The following is a 19,649-nucleotide window of genomic DNA, read 5'->3' on the forward strand; positions in this document are numbered from 1 at the left end:
TAAGTGTAGTAAGAAAAGAAAAAAATATGATAAAATTGGATTTTCATTATTTACAGCATATTACACACACACACAAAGTCCTGATGCTGCAGCCCTTGACTTGATGGCTTTAAAGGCATGCCCATTCATTTATGTATGTATAGGTGTATACATATATATAGAAATCGTATATCGATAGGCACATAAGGACTAAGTTTGTTTGGCTGCAACGTGACGTATACGCAACAGCAAATAAAGCCTCATGCATAATATACCCACACACACACACATACATGCATACACGTTGTTACAGAAAAGGGGGGAAAACAGGAAAAAAGTGAAGAGAAGACAGAAAACTGACAGGCCAGGCAGGATAGCAGCAACCGAATGGACCCTTTGGGCTAGGAAATTAATTAAATTAAGTCAACGAAAAGTGAAACGCCAGGCATATATACACACACACACACACACACACACTTGTACTTGTTGTATTATCCTGTTATCCTGGCAGCAGGAAGCATTTCTGCCCGCAGGACACAGTCTTTGACATTCGTCGTAGTCGTTGTCGTCGTCGCTTTTTGATGCCGCCCTTTCGCGATAAGCTCGCTTCGTTATAATCCTAATTAAATATTTAGGTTTACTCTATGGCTGTATTTACTCTTTCTCTTCACTTCTCCATTCTCTCCCTCTCTCCCTCTCTCTCTCTTTCTCTCTTTCTCTTTGGCTTTCCTCTATCATCTTGCCGATAAGCAAACTGACAAGGATATGCTACGCAAGGGTTAATTGCATTAAAGTTATGACAATTGCCAGCAAATTTGCCAAAACAAAATGTTTTACAGGGCCAAAAAGGCATCAAATCCGATTGCAATAATCAACTGAATTCAACACAAATGTAATTAACTTGTCCATCAAGTACAGTTGCACACAAAATTCAACTAACTGTATGTACGTATGTATATAGAATGATGCTACGAAGACAAACCTATAATTGAGCCCAAAGGCACAACTCTAAGGAGATTGCTTTAGAAACATTCTCCTCTCTACCCATATCAAAGCTGATAGAAAAATACTTCTGGTGCTCCGAGAGATCACATTAAAAATGTATGAAAATTGCAATTCCTTGTCTACCCCATTCTTTTATTGGTTAGTTGGAAAAAACTTTTGCAAGAAGCCGCTTAAAGTCTGCCCACAATCTCCAACCTACTCCCCGCATATCATTCGCAATCTCCACCTAACTCTTTTCATGTTTATTCTCTTTGTCTGCAGCGCACAATTTGTTTTAATCAACAAAGTCAAAAACGGGGGCCATGTAGATCACCATTCTACACCCAAAAAACCAAACACGACGACAAGAAAAAAAATTATATAAACTTTGCGTTGGCCCAACAACAATTTGCCTAGCGTCATCGTCTGCGGTTTTGCCAGGACCACCTCGCTGTAGTATCAGTATACCAACTCCAGCCAACTCCAACCAGCGTTAGCTCCAACTCTAGCCGCTGGTCCTAGGTCCAGACACAAACGCTGACGAGGACAAGAACGTGACTAGCCGCCGGCGGCTACATAGACACAGCGCCATCCTCTCGGCATCCTTTCAACTGTTGCAACAATTGTGAAATCCTTTAACTGTTTAATTTCTCCAACGAAATGAGAAATTACATTATATACTGTCGGCCAATGAAGAAAAAGGAAGCCTTTTGTGCAAACAAGTTCAACCAAAATGAACTGATGAATTGCAACAACAAAAAAAGAACAACTATTTTATTGGAATTATCTAGTAATTCTCTGTTTCATCCATATGTCCTGGCAGCTGTAAATGATGAAAATACCTCAGCGAGCCATAAATTATCACAAAAGGCTCTTTGATATATATTGGCTGACCACAATATGGCCAAAGGACAATAAGAAAAAACGAAATAACAAGGAAAAAAAATGGAAAATATTTCAACATTTTTTTCTTTCACTGAAAAACAAAAAAAATGCACACACATTTTGATATATGTATGTATATATAGCCATAGATACTCTTCCCAGGAGCTTTTAGGATTGCGCCTTTAGAAAAAAGTACAAAAATATTTATAGCTAAAAATTATCTCTATATGGATAATCTAATCTTTTTCGAACTTGACTTGGTATGTACACTTGACTCTTATCATGGTTACACAATCAAATCAAAATTAATTCCTATTTGTAGATATAGAAAATACAATCTTGATAGTCTTTGGTCAATCAAAGCCAATCGAATCAAGTTGAGAGGTAATCAGATTAGTCATTTATTTCGATATTGAGCACTCATATTCTTGGTGCACTAAAAGTGAGTTGAGTCGAGTTAAAAAATAAAAACTACAAATTGTGTGTCTATCATTAAAGTTATTTTGTTTGGATACATAAACCAAGTTAAACCAATGCACCAGACAAGGATCTTTTAATCTCTATTCCATGCCGAAAAGAAATAAAGGAAATCGTATGAATATTATCAAATTCAAATACTTTAATAGGATATTTTAGGAATGTTCTAAATATATTATAACTATTCTGTGTTTCTTTTACAAGGTTGCAATCTTCGTTGATTAACACCCGTATTTTCGACACCTGGAAAGTCCTGCAGAAGGAACAAGTTAAAACTCTTTTTTGCCAAAAAAAAAAGGTAGCGCATATCTCGTAAGTCCTTTAAGACATCAGGATGATGATGGTCTCAAACAACTCCTAACCTAAAGTTTGTAAGGGACAACCTAAAAATCCTGCGGGAAGCTGAGATAATTATTATACATTTCTTGCTTGTTTTATTAAAAATTTATTTCTATTCAATTCTCTTTATTTAGATGGATTAGCGGAAGGTACACAAAGTTGTATTTTTAATTATTTTGAGCACTTTAGAGGGTAAGAAATGAAACTATTTTGAAAAAATGCACAATTTTGACTATTATTTTAAAGTGCATATAAAATTCGTTTTCATAGATCAAATCAACCATTATTTTTTAAACCTAACTATTGCCATTGTGTGTATTTATTAGTGTATAAGTGTGAGTGTGTGTGTGTGTTATCAATAAAGCAAATTGAATTTTGTGCGGTGCAAAATGTGTCACTGAGGTCGATCAAGATAAATGTCAGCACACACACAAAACAAAACACAACACAACAGACAAGAAGACAAACAACAAACAGGCAGCAACGTTGATTTTCTCTGAATGAAGATATAGAAGGACCAGACCAGAGTTAAGGTCATTGTTTGATGTTTGATGATTTCGTGATGGAACCGAAAAGTGTCTCCACAGCATTTGAAATGGGCAAATTAAATTAATGTTTGTTTGTATTTATATGTGTGATTGTGTGTGTGTGTGTGTGTGTGCTTGTGTTTGTTTGGATTGTCTTGTCATTTGCGGCATTGATAAATGAAAAGGTTAAATGGATAGGTAAGTTAGGTCAACACAATACCTTGGATTAATACAATACATGGCCAAAATGTGAGAAAAAAAAAACAAATTGTAGCGAATTGAGATATTTGAACATTTTGTGGTATGAATTCCGTTCACATACTCCGAATGCAATGAATCATAGCAAATCATTTTGCTGCTTGATTTATTATGCTTCAGATTGAGGCATGGCCATGGATATGGAGTGGGCGTGGTTATGGTTGGCATTGGCGTAGGCCATGAAACATGAGGCTTATTTGTTATTTCAGGGTTTTCGTTTTTCTGTAAGTTGGCCAAAAAACATACCCAATCGATTGTTAACAAGGCTCAAAACAAGAACACACACATGACAAATGGCCTTGAGCATTTCTGTTTTTTATGTTGCCTACTTTTCTGCTGACATATCATCTCGTTAGATATAGCTAATTAAGTTATAAATCTCAATCAATACAGATTGAAAACGTGAAATTAAACATCTAAATGTCTACTTCATACATTATATCAAAGGTTTTGTTGCAGTTAAACTTTAATTAAAAGGAGTTAAAGGATTTTAGTTGATATGGAACTGATATAAGAGAAAGTTCTGGGTTTTGAGCCGGGTTTTGTTTCGGCCCTTTAAAGGATAAGACGGCTTGGCCAACTTTTTTGCATCTTTTTTGTCAAAAGAAAGAAATAAATTGAGTCACCTGGAATAATAAGTAAAAAATGAAGGAAAAGCTACAAAAACTTCAGAATTAGAAATAATTTGCCACCAGACGCTTAAAATGGTCCTCGGTTTTTCTCTTTTTACTTGTGGATGTTTTTTTGTTTTAGCATAATATATTGATATATGATATGATATGCTCTAGAACTCCCTTTTTAAGCCTAGCCTGGAACTTATTTTAAACATAGGAATAACTTCCTAAAGCAACTCTTTGCCATCACATTGGAGCAATAAAATTGCCATAATATACCATTTTACTTTAAATTTGAAGCTAATTGAGAATTTTTAGATTCTCCTGTTGATACAAAGCCCATATAACAATTTGTATGCAATTAAAGCCACATAATTTGAACTGAAGTTTGGCAAGGGGGTTTTTGGCCAGTGGCCCTGAAATTGTTGCTGGAAGGTGTTGGGAGGGACGGAGGGACGGAGGATCGCCGATGGCGGCGGCTGTCGGCGGCGGCTACTGCTAAAAACTGCAATGTCATTGTTGCGAGACAGCGGGCGGCGGTTTGAAACAAAAAGCATGTGGCTAGTAATTCATTACCCAGACTCTATCCTCTGTTCCACTCCTACACTGCCTACAATTGCACATGGCTGCTGGTATTGCAGCTGCTGCGGCCAATGCCATTTAATGTGCAAACAAAAGGCGTTGGACAATAATAAAAAAAAAAAAAGAAGAGCCCTGAAAAAAGAACCACAGAAAAGCAACAAAAAAACGAGTACAATGTTATGAAGTATTTGTAAAGTGCAGACGGCGCACAAAGGCTGACAGAGATAAAAAAGGATCTGCAAAAACTGCCGCTCTATGCTAAAAGTTAAAATAACGAACGATAATTAATGGAATGACAACATAAAGCAGGCAACAATTTCAACCAGGACTCAGTGTCCAGACCGAGCTCAGACACACATTTGGGTAGTTCCTGTTTGTATGTGTGTGTGTGTTTATTGAACCTGCGGCAAAAAGAGAAATGCAAACGCAGGAAGGACATCAACTGTGTGGGCGAGAGGAAAAAAAAGATGAAGCGGAAGCCAAAGTCGTCACCAAATGCCATGTGAATTGGTTGCTCGGACAAGAGGGACAAGCAGGAAATGCATTGTTTCACGCGCAATTTCATTTTTCGAATTTATTAAGCCAACTTCAGCAGGGTGAAAGAATAAAGTAGTGAACACCTCACAGAGAGGGCGCAAGCGATAAGAGTGAGTAAGCAATAGATAAAGGGAAGGAAAGAGAGATAGAGTCTGAGAAGTGCACTTCAGGCCCTGTAATTAATGTAAAAGTAGTCAAAGTAATTAATTAAAAACTACTCTAAAATGTTTATGATTGGGTTATAGTAATTCCCCATCATTTCCGCAGAGAACGGAACTGTCTGATTAAACTGTAATTAAAGAATGTTATTTTAGTTAGTTATTTTTGATTAGTTAAATCATAAAACTGCCTTGGACAGATTAAGAAGTGGGCCGCTTATCTTTTGCACTCACTTAGATTGGCTTGCAAAAATTAATGATTCACTTACCGTTAGCCTCTTCAGATTACAAGTATGTGTAGCTTCATTTGTTTTTTAGCTGATGATTTTTTGATTTTTATGGCGATGACGAGGGCTGTGAGTATTGGGTTTCAAAAGTTCTTTAAAATGCTTTGCCTTCAAAAGGAAACTGACAATCTATCTATACAGATCCGTTCTCCTATATCACTTTATATTTAAAAGGAAATAAGATAAATTTCCAAATCATTTTAGAACAGGACTGACAAACATGAAATAGAAAGAGAATCAAGTTAACAAGTTGCAAACGTTAACAAATTTAAAAAACTCAAACCAAAAAGAATTTCTTCAGTATTTAGACCAGAATAAAAGTACATTAACACTGTTTTTCTTATTAAACTGTTTTAGAATTGTTGAATATTAACTACTAATTACTAATTACATAATTATTATTGAGATACTTAACCCAGTTACTTACCCTTTCTTTAAACTAGCTATGGTTCGAGTGGATTATTTGTGGTTTAATACTTTGTCCCATATCTATCTGATCTATCTGATTAAAGCCAGGCCCGGTGGGCCCTCAAGGTAGGGGGCCCCTTTTGATGAAATTTCATGTAGTAGAGTAGCAGTTTTTAGTCACTACGGCCCATCGTACGAGGTTCCCACTAAGAATCATTTTTGTACCATAATAAATCGATGGGCGCTGGGGCCACTGTCGTTCACAGGCTCTTTAAGACTGGAAAAGACTGGGGCCCTTTAAAACGAATGAAGTATAGAAAAATTTTCTTGAAAAACCGAAGTTGAATGACCAGTTAGCCACTAGGGGCCCTTTAAACGAGGTTCTCAGTACGAATCATTTTTTAAACGTAATAAACTGATGGACACTGGGGCCCCTGAAATTCAGAAGCCGTGTAAGCTACTGGAACTTTAGACATTGTTTTCAAAATTTTAGAAACTTTCTTGCTTATGGCAGTTCGAAAAAAAAACTTCAATCAAATTGAAAATGAACGCATTATTAAAGCCTTATACTTACAGAGCAATTTACTTCAAAAACTTTTGACTGTTTGATGATTTAAAATCTAGTAAAATTACGCCTTACGTAGAAGTGCATTGTTGAAAAAAGATAGGCAAATAAAATTGTTTGTTTGTTTGTAAGAAGTCGTTTTTGTTTTATTCACATAAGCGATCATACTTGATGTAAAACCTAAAAATGTGTACCTTTCATTTTCCTCGACATAATTTTTCAAGCATGTAGTATGGGGGCCCTTCAACTTCAATGCCCGATGGGCCCTCAGGGTCCCAGTCCGGGCCTGGTTAAAGCATACACTAACTAAAAATTATCAAACTATTATTAAAATCAAATATAAACAATAACTCTACAGATTTTAAAGGAATTTGCTCAGCCCAAAATTTATTGAATTTATAAATCTGTTAGATAGATTTTTATATCAAATTTAAGCCAAGAATTTAAGTGAACTGTGTTGATGCTTTCCATCACATAGCTCAGTCAACATTCTCTGGAAATGGAAATGATTGTTGCATTCCAAAATCTTTTTCTATTCAAGTAAATTTGCAATTCCAAAGAGCAGGAAATCGTTTTGCTTTTAAATGTAGCAATTCACTTTTGTTTTTAAACTGAAATGAAAATATGTACTAAGTACTTAGTATGTATATATATGAGCATTTCCACCAGATATATATATTTTCCTCTCGTAATTTATTCAAAGACTCGGCTTACACACCAAAAACAAAAAATTGCAGAAGGGAAAATGAGAAATGAGTTAAAGCCTTTAGCATTTATCAAGCCAAATGCCGAAAATGAAATTGGGAAAAGCAAGGAAAGCAAAGAAAAGAAAAGAAAAGTGGAGAAGAAAAACGGAAATGTGACACGATGGACTTGAATGTGCCGTGTTGGCAAGCGTTTCCGGTTGCCACAAAAATTAATTTCATTAATGCATAGACCAAACTCAGGGACAAGTAAGTGGAGAAGCAATTACGTCGCAATATAAAAATTGATTCACTTCATTCACTACTCTCCATTTCATTTCCTCTATCATTCTCCTCCTCCTCCTCCTCACTTGGCACTCATTAAGTCAACTTTAATCCGTAAGCCAAATAAATGTTATGTAATTAATTTCTATTCGAATTGTTTTTTTAGTTTTGCCAACTCGGTGAGGAATGCATCTCTGGTAGCTCGTCTAGCTGACAATTTATCGAGTGGTACAATTTTTTCACACTGCTGGGCTATATCATCCAGAGTTTCCTCCTCCTTCAGAGTATTGGGTGTTGGTCCATATGTGGCACTAACTGCTGAAATTTCACCGCCGAAACGTTGAAAATAATCCTTTACACCGCCAGGAGCATTCAGATGGGCCGTCTCCAGGGATCCCAATAGGGCATAACGTAGTCCCAGGCCTTGGCTCAAAACCGTGTCCACATCGTTCACTGTCATTATGCCAGAGCCCACCAAACGCCAAACTTCGTTCAGTATGGCATATTGTATGCGATTCGTGGCAAATCCTTGAATCTCTCGCTTAAGTTTCACCGGACGTTGGCCTATGGAAACCATCAGGTCATATGTACGTTCCACTGCCTCAGCAGATGTCCAAGGAGCTGGCACTATTTCCACTAGGGGAATGAAATATGGTGGATTCAAGGGATGAGCCACTAACATCTGAAAGAATAATAGATAAACTTAAAATCTCATAGAACTAAACTTTATTATTCTCAACTTACCTGCTGCTTTTTACTGAGGTCCTTGCTATACAACGAAGGCATAAAAGTGCTTGTAGAACTGGCCACAATGGTGCCGCATTCAAGAATCTCATCCAATTTGCCATAGAGCTCTTGCTTCAATTCCAATTTCTCGGGTATGCATTCCTGTATGTGGACAGCATTCTGGACCAATTCCTCCAACTTGCTGGTGACACTAATCAATTCAAATTGCTCTTTGGCCTTCAATTGGCCGCGCAGCGACCCCTTTTGCTCCAACTGATGCAGCTCTTTGTTCAGCTCCTGGAGAGCAGTTTCAATTTGAATATCGAGAATATCATAGAGCTGGACACGATATCCGGCCGAGGTGAATAGCATGGCCCAGGCACGGCCAATCAGGCCACTGCCCACGATGCCAATCTTCTGGTGGCTCATTTTGTACTGACACCGACTCCAGTTGATTCAATGGCAAAAAATGTCTGAAATGTCTTCCAAAGATTTATCGCTGTCAGTTCTCAAGTTCATGCCCAATGTATATAAATAATTATTACAATTAAACTAGCATTATTATTGATAATGACTTGTTTGCTTGTTGTATACATACAGATAAGCCGCGCCAGAGGGAAACATTCATGATTATGAATATGAGGCATTTGACAGAAGCGTAGTCAAGCGCGGAGGGAGGCGGGGAGGGGATAACTTTATCTCTCTCAAACAATTTCTGAGTTGCAAGCTTAAATTCAATTCCCTTATTTATAGTTTTCTTTATAAATATTAAGCATAATTCGATTATTCATTACTGTGATTCCTGATTTCGTTAAGAGGATATATAAAAATAAGAATGTATGTATGTAGAGCCTTCCTTTCGCTTTCCTTGTTATGGCTAGGGCGTGAGACGTTTTTTTTTTTTTTTGGTGGTGGTGTGGGCGTGTCATACATGTAATACTTTTATGCATATTTTTCTGACATTGTAAGTGGCTGTGGCTGCCAGGCTATAAATTATTGAATAAGCACTGCCACAACAACGAAATATGTACAAACAGCAGACAGAGGACAACAGGACATCAGACAGGGACAGAGACAGAGACAGAGCGGCTAGAGTAGGTGGGCCAGCAAGAGAGTTCGAGAGTTCGCCTCGTTTTCATATGTGAACCACATTAATCATACGCCCCGTTTGCATTTTCATTTACGCCACTGACATATGTATGAAAGCAAAAGAAATACAACCAACCAAACGAACAACAACAACAAAAAATATGAAAACCAACAACACACACCCACACACACAACAGGCAACCGGAACAAGAGCAATAACAGACGATACTGTTAGGCATCAGTAGCAGTAGCACCACTGCCAATTGCCCCACCCCACAACCACCAGCAACAGCAACAGCATCAGGCAAGTAGTAGCAGCAGGTTAAATCATTCATAAAATGCTATCTACACTATATAGAATACAACAAAAACGGAAAAAGTCTCATGGTTTAAGTAAGAGCAACGACTTGTCGATACCCATTAACAATTACAATGTGTAAGTGTGAGAATTTTAATTGACAATTGTCCTAACTCGAAGCATTTCTTTCGTTTCTATAAGTGCCACTACTAAATCCGCTTAAAGGGAAACTTTCTGCCAACATAAACAGAGATGATCTGGCAGATCGCTTGTTCAAAATATTTGCTCTCAGTTTTCTTTCTTTCCAATTAAGCTTATTTGTTAAAGTTCTATTTTAAATAAATTTAAACATTTTTAAAGTGAAATCCATCGCGTTTCGATCACATTTATTGATAGTAACTTGAAATAAGCTTGATCTGCAAAGCTGATTCTTGAGGCGTTGCCAAACCGATCCATCCATTTAAAAATCATTGTTGAATCAGATATTTACTACGGCTCTTAGATGAACAAAGAATCAAGCCTAGTTCAATTGTCCAACTATAGCTAGAGGGTATAAAAATATATTTATATATATATATTTCCAGGCCATGCTACTCATATTTCACTTCATTGCATTTAAATGCTTGTTAATAAAAATGGAAATCAATACCACCAGAGTAAGAAAAAGCAAATAAACGAGCAAAAATACACCAACAAGATGGAAGGCAAAAATCGTTGAAAGCGTTTACGCTTACAATTGGTTATTTCCTTTTTGCGCTGTGTGAAAAATTGTTCAAATTGGTATTAAATCACTCAAGAATCACAAACAAATCATAAAGAAAAACCCAATAACTTATACAAAAAAACACAAGAGATAAGAAAAAAGCAAATATAAGCTGTTAGCTTACTCGAACATTGCAAATTTCAAAGACAAATATCAGTTATTCATTGGTTTTATCTTGTTGGTAGTTATGTCAATGGTTTTCAATTGATCTAAAATAGATTGGACAATATCATTTCACTGATCAAGTGTATATTTAGCTTTAAGGATTGCTTAATTCAAAAGAACTTTCGGAAATATGTTTATTTGATCCCAATAAACTTTGCTTTGGAACTTCAATGTTCGACATTTAATAATGTCCTTATAAACCGCTGCCTTCTTATCGGTTTCCAGTAAGGATAAAACATTTGCTTTTACAACTTCCTTAGCTACGCCCATGTGTCCATCAAATGTGGTTAACTGTCACAGTCAAAGTGGGAAAGCAAAAAAAAGAACAAAATCAAAATCACAGCGTTAAAAATGCAAAAAAAAAGAAACCATGAAAATGGAAAAACAGGAAAAACGCAAAAATCAATTAATTTTATTGGCCCTCTCTCTGTGTCGTTTTGTTCCGGTTTGACAAAACTGAAATGTCATTGTGGCAGTGGCTAGTAGTAGATTTGGCGAGGGAGGCCAAAATAAAAAACCATTTTACCAAAATCCAATGATATATACTATAAAGATATATGTATGTATGTTGGGTATATATTGCGGCTTGGTTAGAGTATAACATTGGATAGGCTTATCAAATAGGTCAGCTTAACGATTAAAACCGAAATGTATTCGAATTTTTAAAGTACTTTTGTACGTTAAGCTATTAAACTATTTGAAAATCTACCAAAATGTATATTGAATATGCGCTTTCAAAATACATATTTCAAAATGTATATTGAATATGCGCTTTCAAAATACATATTTCAACTTAGGTTCGAATGCCAAAGGAAATAAATTTCTAGCTCAATTCTATTTTAAATTATTGTTACACTTTTTACAGGCCGTTGCGTGTTTTTCAATCGTTTTCTTGAAGAAGAAACAAATTCATGTTAATTCGAATTGTTTTATGTTTTTTTGTTAACAAGCCAGGAAGCAGTTTATTTCTGTTATTCCGGATGTTCAAATACAGCGGTAGATCCTGGGGATGAATTAGATATTGTTCCTTCCCGAGAATTTTACTTTTGATGGGTAATGGTTTCATCGCCGAAAACAATTCACTTTATCCTGACAAAATCTACAGCTAACATCCCTTCATAACTACATTTTATCTTATTAATTTAGGACATAAATCACAAAGTATTCTAACTACCCACAGTGTTAACAAGCAATTGTTCATATCCTCGTATTCCATTTGGAAAAGGAAACCGTATCAAATATCATTAAGCTCAAATGTTATAATAAATCTTATAAAAAAGGCTTGCAGATTAATGCAAGTATAACCAAGTATACTTGTACTTTAAGCATTTCAAGGTTGACATTTGGTTTTAGTTCCAGGTTTCCAAGGTTGACCAGACATTAGTTCAGAAATCTATCAAATTTATGTTTTTTACATAAGTTTTTTACTATATAGAAATCGTATGTTTGAAATTTTTAAGGCCAGTTTCGCATATTTTCCTTGGGTAAGTGTATGAAAACTTCGCTAAATGTTTTCTAAGGGTTTTTCTTTTGTACCTTTTTTATCGTGTACCTTTTTTTTAGTGTTTGTCATTGGCTAGCTTTGACTCTATCCTGTCTGACATTGACAAAAGTGCAAAGGATTAAAAGTTGTACTCGTCCAGCGAACACACACACACACACACACACTCAAACACACACCTTTCTGGGGGGATATCCCTTCCCCCTTTTTGGTAGTTAGTGAGAAATTGAAGTCACGTAGTTTGTGTGCAAATTTTTATTTCTTTTTCGGTTCTCCGTTGACTGTCACTTGGTTGAAATTGTTTTTGGTTTGGTTGATGGTCTGGTTTAGTCGGGCTTGGGGGGGTTGGGGGATTCGTTCGGTCCCTTGATTTGGTTATGTTGGCTAAATTTAATTTTTGTTTAGCTGCCGCACTTTCTGATGCCATGCTGATTAAATTTACCCTGACATTTACGTGATTTCAATGCGTAATTTCTTAGAATTTTTGCGAGTTTTGTCGGTTCCCATATGGACGACGACTTGCCTAGACCTCAAAACTTTTAATTAGTTTAGTGTCACACGAAAAATGCCCAACCGTCTCCATCCCCATCCAAGTTAGTTCCCTTTCTAGATACTTTTTCACCCTCTCGTGTTTTTTGTGTACTAGATTTCATTTTTATGAGGTGCCAAGTAGCTCCGTCTCTCTCTCTTTCTCTATCTCTATTCACATATTTGCAGATTATTGAGATAAACGAGCAGCAGCATGTGTTAATGTCTGTTTGTTTGCCTCACAAAATGTTTGAATGCCAGAGCACCATATATGTATGTACATACAAGGGTTTACATTAGATCCTTATCGGTGGAATGTGTTGCCTTGGACACTCGGCACATCCAATTAACTTGACGACGCGTCGTCCTTCTCGTACTCTGAGTAGTTGGTAGTTCTTTTCATCTATCTCATGCTTCTTGGTAAAAAGGTGAAAAGTTCTAGCCAAATCAAATGTGCCAAAAGCATGGCATGGTGAGAATTCGCGTGACGGTCAGATAGTAGAAATCTCTGATAGTCAACTTTTTCAACTGACTTTTCATACCCTAACTTGGACCATGCATAGACTTAAGAGCTTAGTTGGACAAATTATAGAAGACACATTAAAGTAATAATAAAAACTATTAAACTATTTAAATAAAAGAAGTATTAATATATTTACATATGTACGTAGGTGTTATCAAATCTAAACTGTTTTTGAACTTCATGTTCTTTTTGTTAAGATCATAAAAGAAAATAACTCTAAAACTAACTAATAAGAAAAGAAAGGGCCAAAGCCTTCCCCATTGTCTTCTTTTTTAAACTTATGAGTTCGCGTTTTATTTAAAATGAATCAAAATCAATTGTCTATTTATATTTCCCCATAACAGTTTGGAGGATCGTCTTCAATCTATTTCCATGAATTATTTTAAAAGTGTATATATCAGTTCGTTTTATATATTGAAAATCTATGCAAGTTTCTTTTTTGTTGGTCTTTTATTTTTGCTGGCTTGCTGCCCAATTTAATAGTTTTTCGATTTGTTGAAAGGCAAACGCCAAAGCATAGAAAATAAATTGTCACAAAAAGCAACCGCAATGGTCAGAGTAAAAACTTTTCCTCCTTCATTCGATTCGATTCGACTTGACTTCCACTCCACACAAACACACACATTCACTGAGAGAGTGTGAGTGTGAAGAGTTCTTCAGAGTTGTCGAAGACGACTCCTCCTTGGCCTTATCTTTATCAGTTCAGTGTGGAAAAGCGCAGCCATGGCCATGTCGTTTGTCGTCGTCACATTCACATATCGACAAACCAAAAAAAGTCGACGAAAAGAAAGTTCGACGACTTGGCAAAAGGCAGACACAAACACCCAATACTTCCTCTTTCCGTTTGTGGCCTGACCACCAACGCCTTCTTCACCCACGCATCCATCCCCAGCCATTTCTCATTCGAGTGGAGTGGAGTTGTCAATAAGTTTGCCCTGGTAAGGAAATGAAAAATTCTCAATTGAATTCATTCATTTGATTGCACAAAATGTGCATTCTTCGAGAAGATAATTATCACAACTAACTGACATTTAAAATGCCCCATAAAATCTCATAAAAGTGTATAAAGTGCTTTTTAACAGCTCGTCCGTCTGTCGTAACTAGTTGTAAATATGCTTCTGCTGTACCTCATCCTTCTTTTTCTTCTTCTACTTTTTCTTGCTGTGCTCATGTTTGAGCATGCACTCAATGAATGAAATGTGTGCACAATGTTGAAAATAGTTGTGACACCCCTCCACCACACAAGTCTCCCACCCGTAATCATCCACCAAACACAAAAAACCCCTTACCGAGTGCCTCTTCTTTTGGTAGTGTTGTTATTGTCCTTACGGATGGCAGGGCACATGTATGAGGCTCGTAGTACAACTTCCGCTTATGTGAACATGATAAATTGATGCCGAGGCAGGCTTTAAAAAGCGAAAAATTCCAAGAAAATGGACTGCAAGTAAGCGTTACGGTAAGTACGCTCTGTGGAGGAAAAGTAATCAGTGAAATGTATTTTTCGCACAGCTACTAAATCAACTCTCGTGGAAAGTAATTTCAATTACACTTACAATGTATTTTTCATTTATTTACTTTAGTAGCTTTTATCAAATCCGTTTATTAGCGATTAGATTAGCGATATTGTTTATTTTTGTTTTATATATCGTAAATGGAAATGCTTTTAAAACCTGGCGCCCACTATTATAGAAACGATATCAGAGTTATCGATAAGAAACATTTTGTACTCGCGAATGATGCTGTTAAGTTAACAGAGCCGCAAATTAACAGTGCCCGCAAATGTTATAAAACTTGAATTGCAAAACTTGAACTTTTCAACATTTCTTTAAAAAACAAAACTTTTCTTTTAAATTTCAATAAAAATTTGTATTTCATCAATATTTTCTTTTAACAGTTTTTAAATTAGATATATATGCCCATCCGTGCAAGACCTACAAAGAAGAAAATGAAGAACATTAATTAATTATATATTCATAAAATAGAAATTCTTAAACTAAAATAATTGTTTTCAGTCTGGGAAAGAAGACAAAATTAAAGTCCGCATGATTTATGCTCGGAAAATTAAGTCCGCAAGGGACTCTCATCACGAAAAGTTTTTAAGTTCAATAAAATATTTGTTTTAAATTACCTTTTTCAATAGCTTGAATCAGCAATACGAGCAAACAGTATTCCCTAAGAATATGAACCCTAAAAAAGAGAAATAGTTAATATAAAAATTATAAATCTGTACATTTATCGAAAAACTAAGCACTAAGTAAAGGCATTATTTTCAGACAGGGATAAGTTGACAGCATGGTTTTGAAGGGTTCTACTCAGAAGAGGGACCCTGATAGGCTTTAAGAATTCATCAGAAAAATGCTTTCGAGGGGGTCATGTGTAAGTTGTATAATTTGAAAATTACCTAAAAATCGCACTTGATATTGAACAATGGTGGAAATCCGTGCACTCTCGGTCATTGCCTACCTAAAAAGAGAAATGGTTGCCATTTGGTTAAGAAATAAATATTGATTAACATATTAGGTTCACCGTTTAAAGTTAAAAGCATTTGTTTCAGACAGGGATAAGTGGACAGCATGGTTGTTTTAGGGTTCTACTCAGAAGAGGGACCCTGATAGGCTTTAAGAGTTCATCAGAAAAATGCTTTGATCATTAAACAGTGAAATTTCGAACTAAACTTACATCATATATCAAAGAGATTTCAAAAACGCCTCTCAAATAAATTGAACTCCCATATTTCCATTCCTAAAAAACAAAAAAAAATCGAAGTTAATACAAATTTAGAACTATTTGAAATTTATTAAAATTGTTGTATATATCAGCTTTATAAAGTTTGTAACATATTTGATTCTAATGAACTATACTAATAAAAAGTAACATCATAAAATTGTGAATTACATAAATTTATAAACTTCATTTTATTTACCTTGAATATACGCCAAGTTTTCTGAAGAAATTGGTCGGCATAGCTTTAGTTTATCTACAAACAGAATAGAAAACTTCAATTTAGTAAATTTGTTTAATGCTACTTATTAATTCTTTTAAAAATGTTGGGTTATCAGTATCCTTTTGGTTAATTTGATTGGTTGGTCAGCATAGCTTTCAGATTATAGTTATCATCAAGTTGGGTAATTAAATAAAGCAATTTTATTAAAGTGAAACTTACATTTTTTGCCATAACACGATCGATATGATTACTGAAAACAAATATAAAAGAAAAGAATAAGTTAGATATAATTGAAATTATATGATATACAGAAACTAAAAATGATTTTTGTTTCAGTTAAATTTCTCCGCATTTTCTACTCAGTAGAACGAAAGTTAATAGATAAAAGGTATTCATCATATAAAATTAGTTGTAGGAATGCAGAAGCAAGATATTAAAATATATCTATTATGATATAGCTTAGAAATTGGGTGATTTGGGATATATCCCATTAAGATGGGGTTCAGGCAAAACATCTTAATGTGACATTTCTTTTAAACTTTGTCAAGGATATTTTCTGCATTCCTAATTACAATTTGGGAATATATTTTTCTTACATTTATCAATTTCATTTTTAAACGTGTCCCTCTACGCTTCGCTCTGCTAGATGAATGTAGATCTAAAAAATAGGAAAAATAATTAAATTAGTCAACAATTTCGCAATAAAATGTCTTGCTTAAGATTCTTAAACAAATTCAGTTGCAATAATTGCAGCCATAAAAAGTTGTTATCACTAATATCATACGGTAATTAATTTCATCAAATAACATTTTAAAAATATTGAAAATTTTATTAAACCATTTACCTGCATCACGGAATCATTATTGGGCTTCACTTTTGCACGCTGAATAAATTCTGAAAATTCAAAAGGAAAAATTTATTAATTTCATTTCGACAAAAACCATGAATCTCAAGCATTTTCGTTGGGAAAATCAGTTGCAATAATTGCAGCCATAATTGTTGTTATCACGAAAATCATACGGTAATTACATTCATCATTTGAAAACTTATATATTTGTATTAACTTGTATTAACGAATTAACTTACCATTTAATTTTTAATCAACTGCCACAAGCCGGCTTCAGCCATAACCGTCAATTCTAAAATAAGAGAGACAAACAAATAGGTTAGTTTTTCTGCTTGTTAGATTTTCTTCATTGTGTTGTATTTAAGCATTTCTTCAGAATCCTTTTGGTTAATTTTTAAGTTATGAATCAACAGCACTTTGTTCAGATTGAACTTATCATCATGTAAATCATTGACTACACATATTAAATAAACAAGAAACCCACCTTTGCACGATGTTGGAGGCTAGTTGGAGTTTAGTACCACGTGTTTTCTTCATCTGAAAAATTGAGTACATTTATGAAAAGTGCAACACAAACTACGCAAAAACTCGTTGCTTTTATTATGCTAATCAGTTGGCCGTTCTTATTCTTTCTACAAGAAAAGAATGCTGAAGAAATCCCCAGCATTCGACTCTTCAGAAAAAAAGAACAATCATCAAAAAAAATTAAATTTCGGAATCTCTGCTAAATAAATTAGCTCTTACCATGGCTGCGACTTGAAAGGAAATGAAAGAGCTCTCGCCGTAACCGGAAACATGAAAAAAAAAATGAAATTTTCGCCGTAAATTGTTGCCCTCTCGCCGTAACGGGAAACATGTGTTGAAAAAAAATAGTGGTTCACTTTCCCATTATTTGAGGCATGGCAAAAAAATAGGGGTTTGTGCAGTGTTGACTAACCTCAAACTAAATCAAACAATTGTATTTTTTTTTATCGATTTTCATTAATGACTGATAAAAACAAAACGTTAAAAAATGCTTATCAAAAAGAAAAACTTTTGATACAACTGGAGGAGGACGACGCAGAGGCAACCGAGCAGCATCCAAGTTGTGCACACGGGCCCACCATACTCTTCTACCGTCAGTCACAAAAGCCCCAAGATGGTTACTATGCTTGCTCCGCCCACAGAGATGCCAAGCTCTGTAAATTTCAAATGCCGGCTTCCAAATGGAAGGGAGAATCTATTAAACGAGAACTTAGCAAACGAACTCATCCGCTCATCAATCAAGAAAGGATTGGACGTTCCAAAATTGTCGATCCAACGCTGAGTATGCAGGCGCTTGAGCAGGATGCAGTTAATGCTCAGTACTTTTTTGATGCCAATGCCTTGGCCTTTCTAGCCGAACAGTGCCAACTATTGGGCATAACGTAAGTTGATTTCTTTATTTAAAATTTTGTTCATAAACAAATTTTTGTTTCTTTCGTTTAGAAAAGTTGTATGCATGGGAACACCTCGTTTGCATTTCCATTTGCGGGATAAATGCAAAAATATACAAACTTTTCTCTTGGATTTGGATGAGCGTTTCGCTTCTCACCTAGGACCTAAAGAGTTTTGTCACTATAACATGTGCAATAATCATTTCTTCTATGATCGTCGACCCTTTGAGGATTTCCTCCGAGGCTCTATGTATGTTTCAAACATAATTTTATGTGAAAATCGTTTATAATCCTATTCCATTTTAGTACTGATCGTGTGTTAATAGCAACGGATCCTCCATTTGGCTGCCGTACTGAACTGATTGCTCACACTTTGCATTCACTGCGTCGTCTGCACAATCGTCTCAATCAAATCCCTTGGACACCGCTTAGTATATTTTGGATATATCCATATTTCGCGTATAATTATATTAAGCAACAAATGCCCGAAATGGAAATGTCGGATTATTTGATTAATTATACGAATCACTCAAGATACACAAATGTGGGTGACGAGAGTCGTGCATATGGCTCTCCTGTTCGCCTATTCACCAATGTGCCATTGGATCAGCTGAACCTAACTACGCGGGAAGGCTACAAGTTTTGCCCCAAATGCGAGAAACACACAGCACAAACGACTACGCATTGTGATCTCTGTGGGAAGTGTTCGTCGCAAAATGGCCAAATCTATAGACACTGTTTGTCCTGTGATATGTGTGTCAAACCAAACTATGTTCATTGCCAGAACTGCAGACGCTGCACACAACGAGAGGGTCACATATGCTCCCTCTATCAGTCAATGCAGATTTGTTGGCTCTGTGGTTCGCGTGGACATATCGAAAGCAATTGCCGAGTGCTCGAAAAAGTAAAAAAAACCAAAGCCATGTCTACACAGCGAGGACAATGTTGCCTTTTATGTGGACGTAAGGATCATCGGGAACGAAGGTGTAAACAGCGAAACAAATACTTTAATGAAACTGAATTTATGGGCCAAAAAACCATTGAGTTTAGGGGCTGACTTTAAAAGTTAAACCTTTGATAGATAATAACAAAATAAAATGCCTTCTTTCTATACGAAAAAAAAAACCAGATATTGTCAGTACGGATAAGTTTTCTTTAGAGCTGTTCAAATTGTAATTTAGTTAGCAAGTCCTTTCGAAATTCCAATCATACACTCGTCTTGACGAGTGCTGGTGGGACTTTAGACCATTTTAAAACGCCACTCAAAATGCTTCATTCATCA

At 35.6% G+C, this 19,649-nt stretch overlaps 2 protein-coding genes, 1 long non-coding RNA gene and 1 other non-coding gene across 4 annotated transcripts; 1 reads left to right on the forward strand and 3 right to left on the reverse strand.

Annotated features, from left to right (window-relative positions):
- Positions 1–7,683: 7,683 nt before the first annotated feature.
- On the reverse strand, positions 7,684–8,738 carry LOC6639842 (lambda-crystallin homolog). Its single transcript, XM_002062730.3, has 2 exons — positions 8,313–8,738; positions 7,684–8,250 (listed from the first exon to the last, which is right to left on the reverse strand). The coding sequence occupies exons 1-2, from the start codon at positions 8,721–8,723 to the stop codon at positions 7,714–7,716; spliced, it is 948 nt and encodes a 315-aa protein (XP_002062766.1). The 5' UTR covers positions 8,724–8,738; the 3' UTR covers positions 7,684–7,713.
- Positions 8,739–15,016: 6,278 nt separating this feature from the next.
- LOC26530080 lies at positions 15,017–17,767 on the reverse strand. Its single transcript, XR_001450582.3, has 11 exons — positions 17,697–17,767; positions 17,437–17,489; positions 17,192–17,244; positions 16,950–16,999; positions 16,702–16,763; positions 16,325–16,355; positions 16,085–16,138; positions 15,841–15,903; positions 15,563–15,624; positions 15,290–15,348; positions 15,017–15,092 (listed from the first exon to the last, which is right to left on the reverse strand). It is a non-coding gene; the product is annotated as an uncharacterized LOC26530080 (long non-coding RNA).
- On the reverse strand, positions 17,319–17,400 carry LOC6639666. Its single transcript, XR_049629.2, has one exon. It is a non-coding gene; the product is annotated as a small nucleolar RNA Me28S-Cm3227 (small nucleolar RNA).
- A 154-nt stretch (positions 17,768–17,921) lies between the features above and the next one.
- Positions 17,922–19,488, forward strand: LOC6639855 (rRNA N6-adenosine-methyltransferase ZCCHC4). The gene is made up of 3 exons (XM_002062729.4): positions 17,922–18,358; positions 18,420–18,617; positions 18,674–19,488. Exons 1-3 carry the CDS (start codon positions 17,937–17,939, stop codon positions 19,422–19,424), a joined length of 1,371 nt encoding a protein of 456 aa, XP_002062765.3. The 5' UTR covers positions 17,922–17,936; the 3' UTR covers positions 19,425–19,488.
- Positions 19,489–19,649: the final 161 nt, after the last annotated feature.

This window comes from Drosophila willistoni (genome assembly GCF_018902025.1).
Source record: "Drosophila willistoni isolate 14030-0811.24 chromosome 2L unlocalized genomic scaffold, UCI_dwil_1.1 Seg196, whole genome shotgun sequence".
Taxonomy (NCBI): Eukaryota; Metazoa; Arthropoda; class Insecta; order Diptera; family Drosophilidae; genus Drosophila; species Drosophila willistoni.

Excerpts from the sequence above, each read along its gene's own strand:
- LOC6639855 (XM_002062729.4), top strand. The coding sequence starts at position 17,937 with ATGACTGATAAAAACAAAACGTTAAAAAATGCTTATCAAAAAGAAAAA. Across the intron at positions 18,359-18,419 it reads TGCCAACTATTGGGCATAAC|AAAAGTTGTATGCATGGGAA; the intron begins GTAAGTTGATTT and ends TCTTTCGTTTAG. Across the intron at positions 18,618-18,673 it reads GATTTCCTCCGAGGCTCTAT|TACTGATCGTGTGTTAATAG; the intron begins GTATGTTTCAAA and ends ATTCCATTTTAG.
- LOC6639842 (XM_002062730.3), bottom strand. The coding sequence starts at position 8,723 with ATGAGCCACCAGAAGATTGGCATCGTGGGCAGTGGCCTGATTGGCCGT. Across the intron at positions 8,251-8,312 it reads ACCTCAGTAAAAAGCAGCAG|ATGTTAGTGGCTCATCCCTT; the intron begins GTAAGTTGAGAA and ends TTATTCTTTCAG.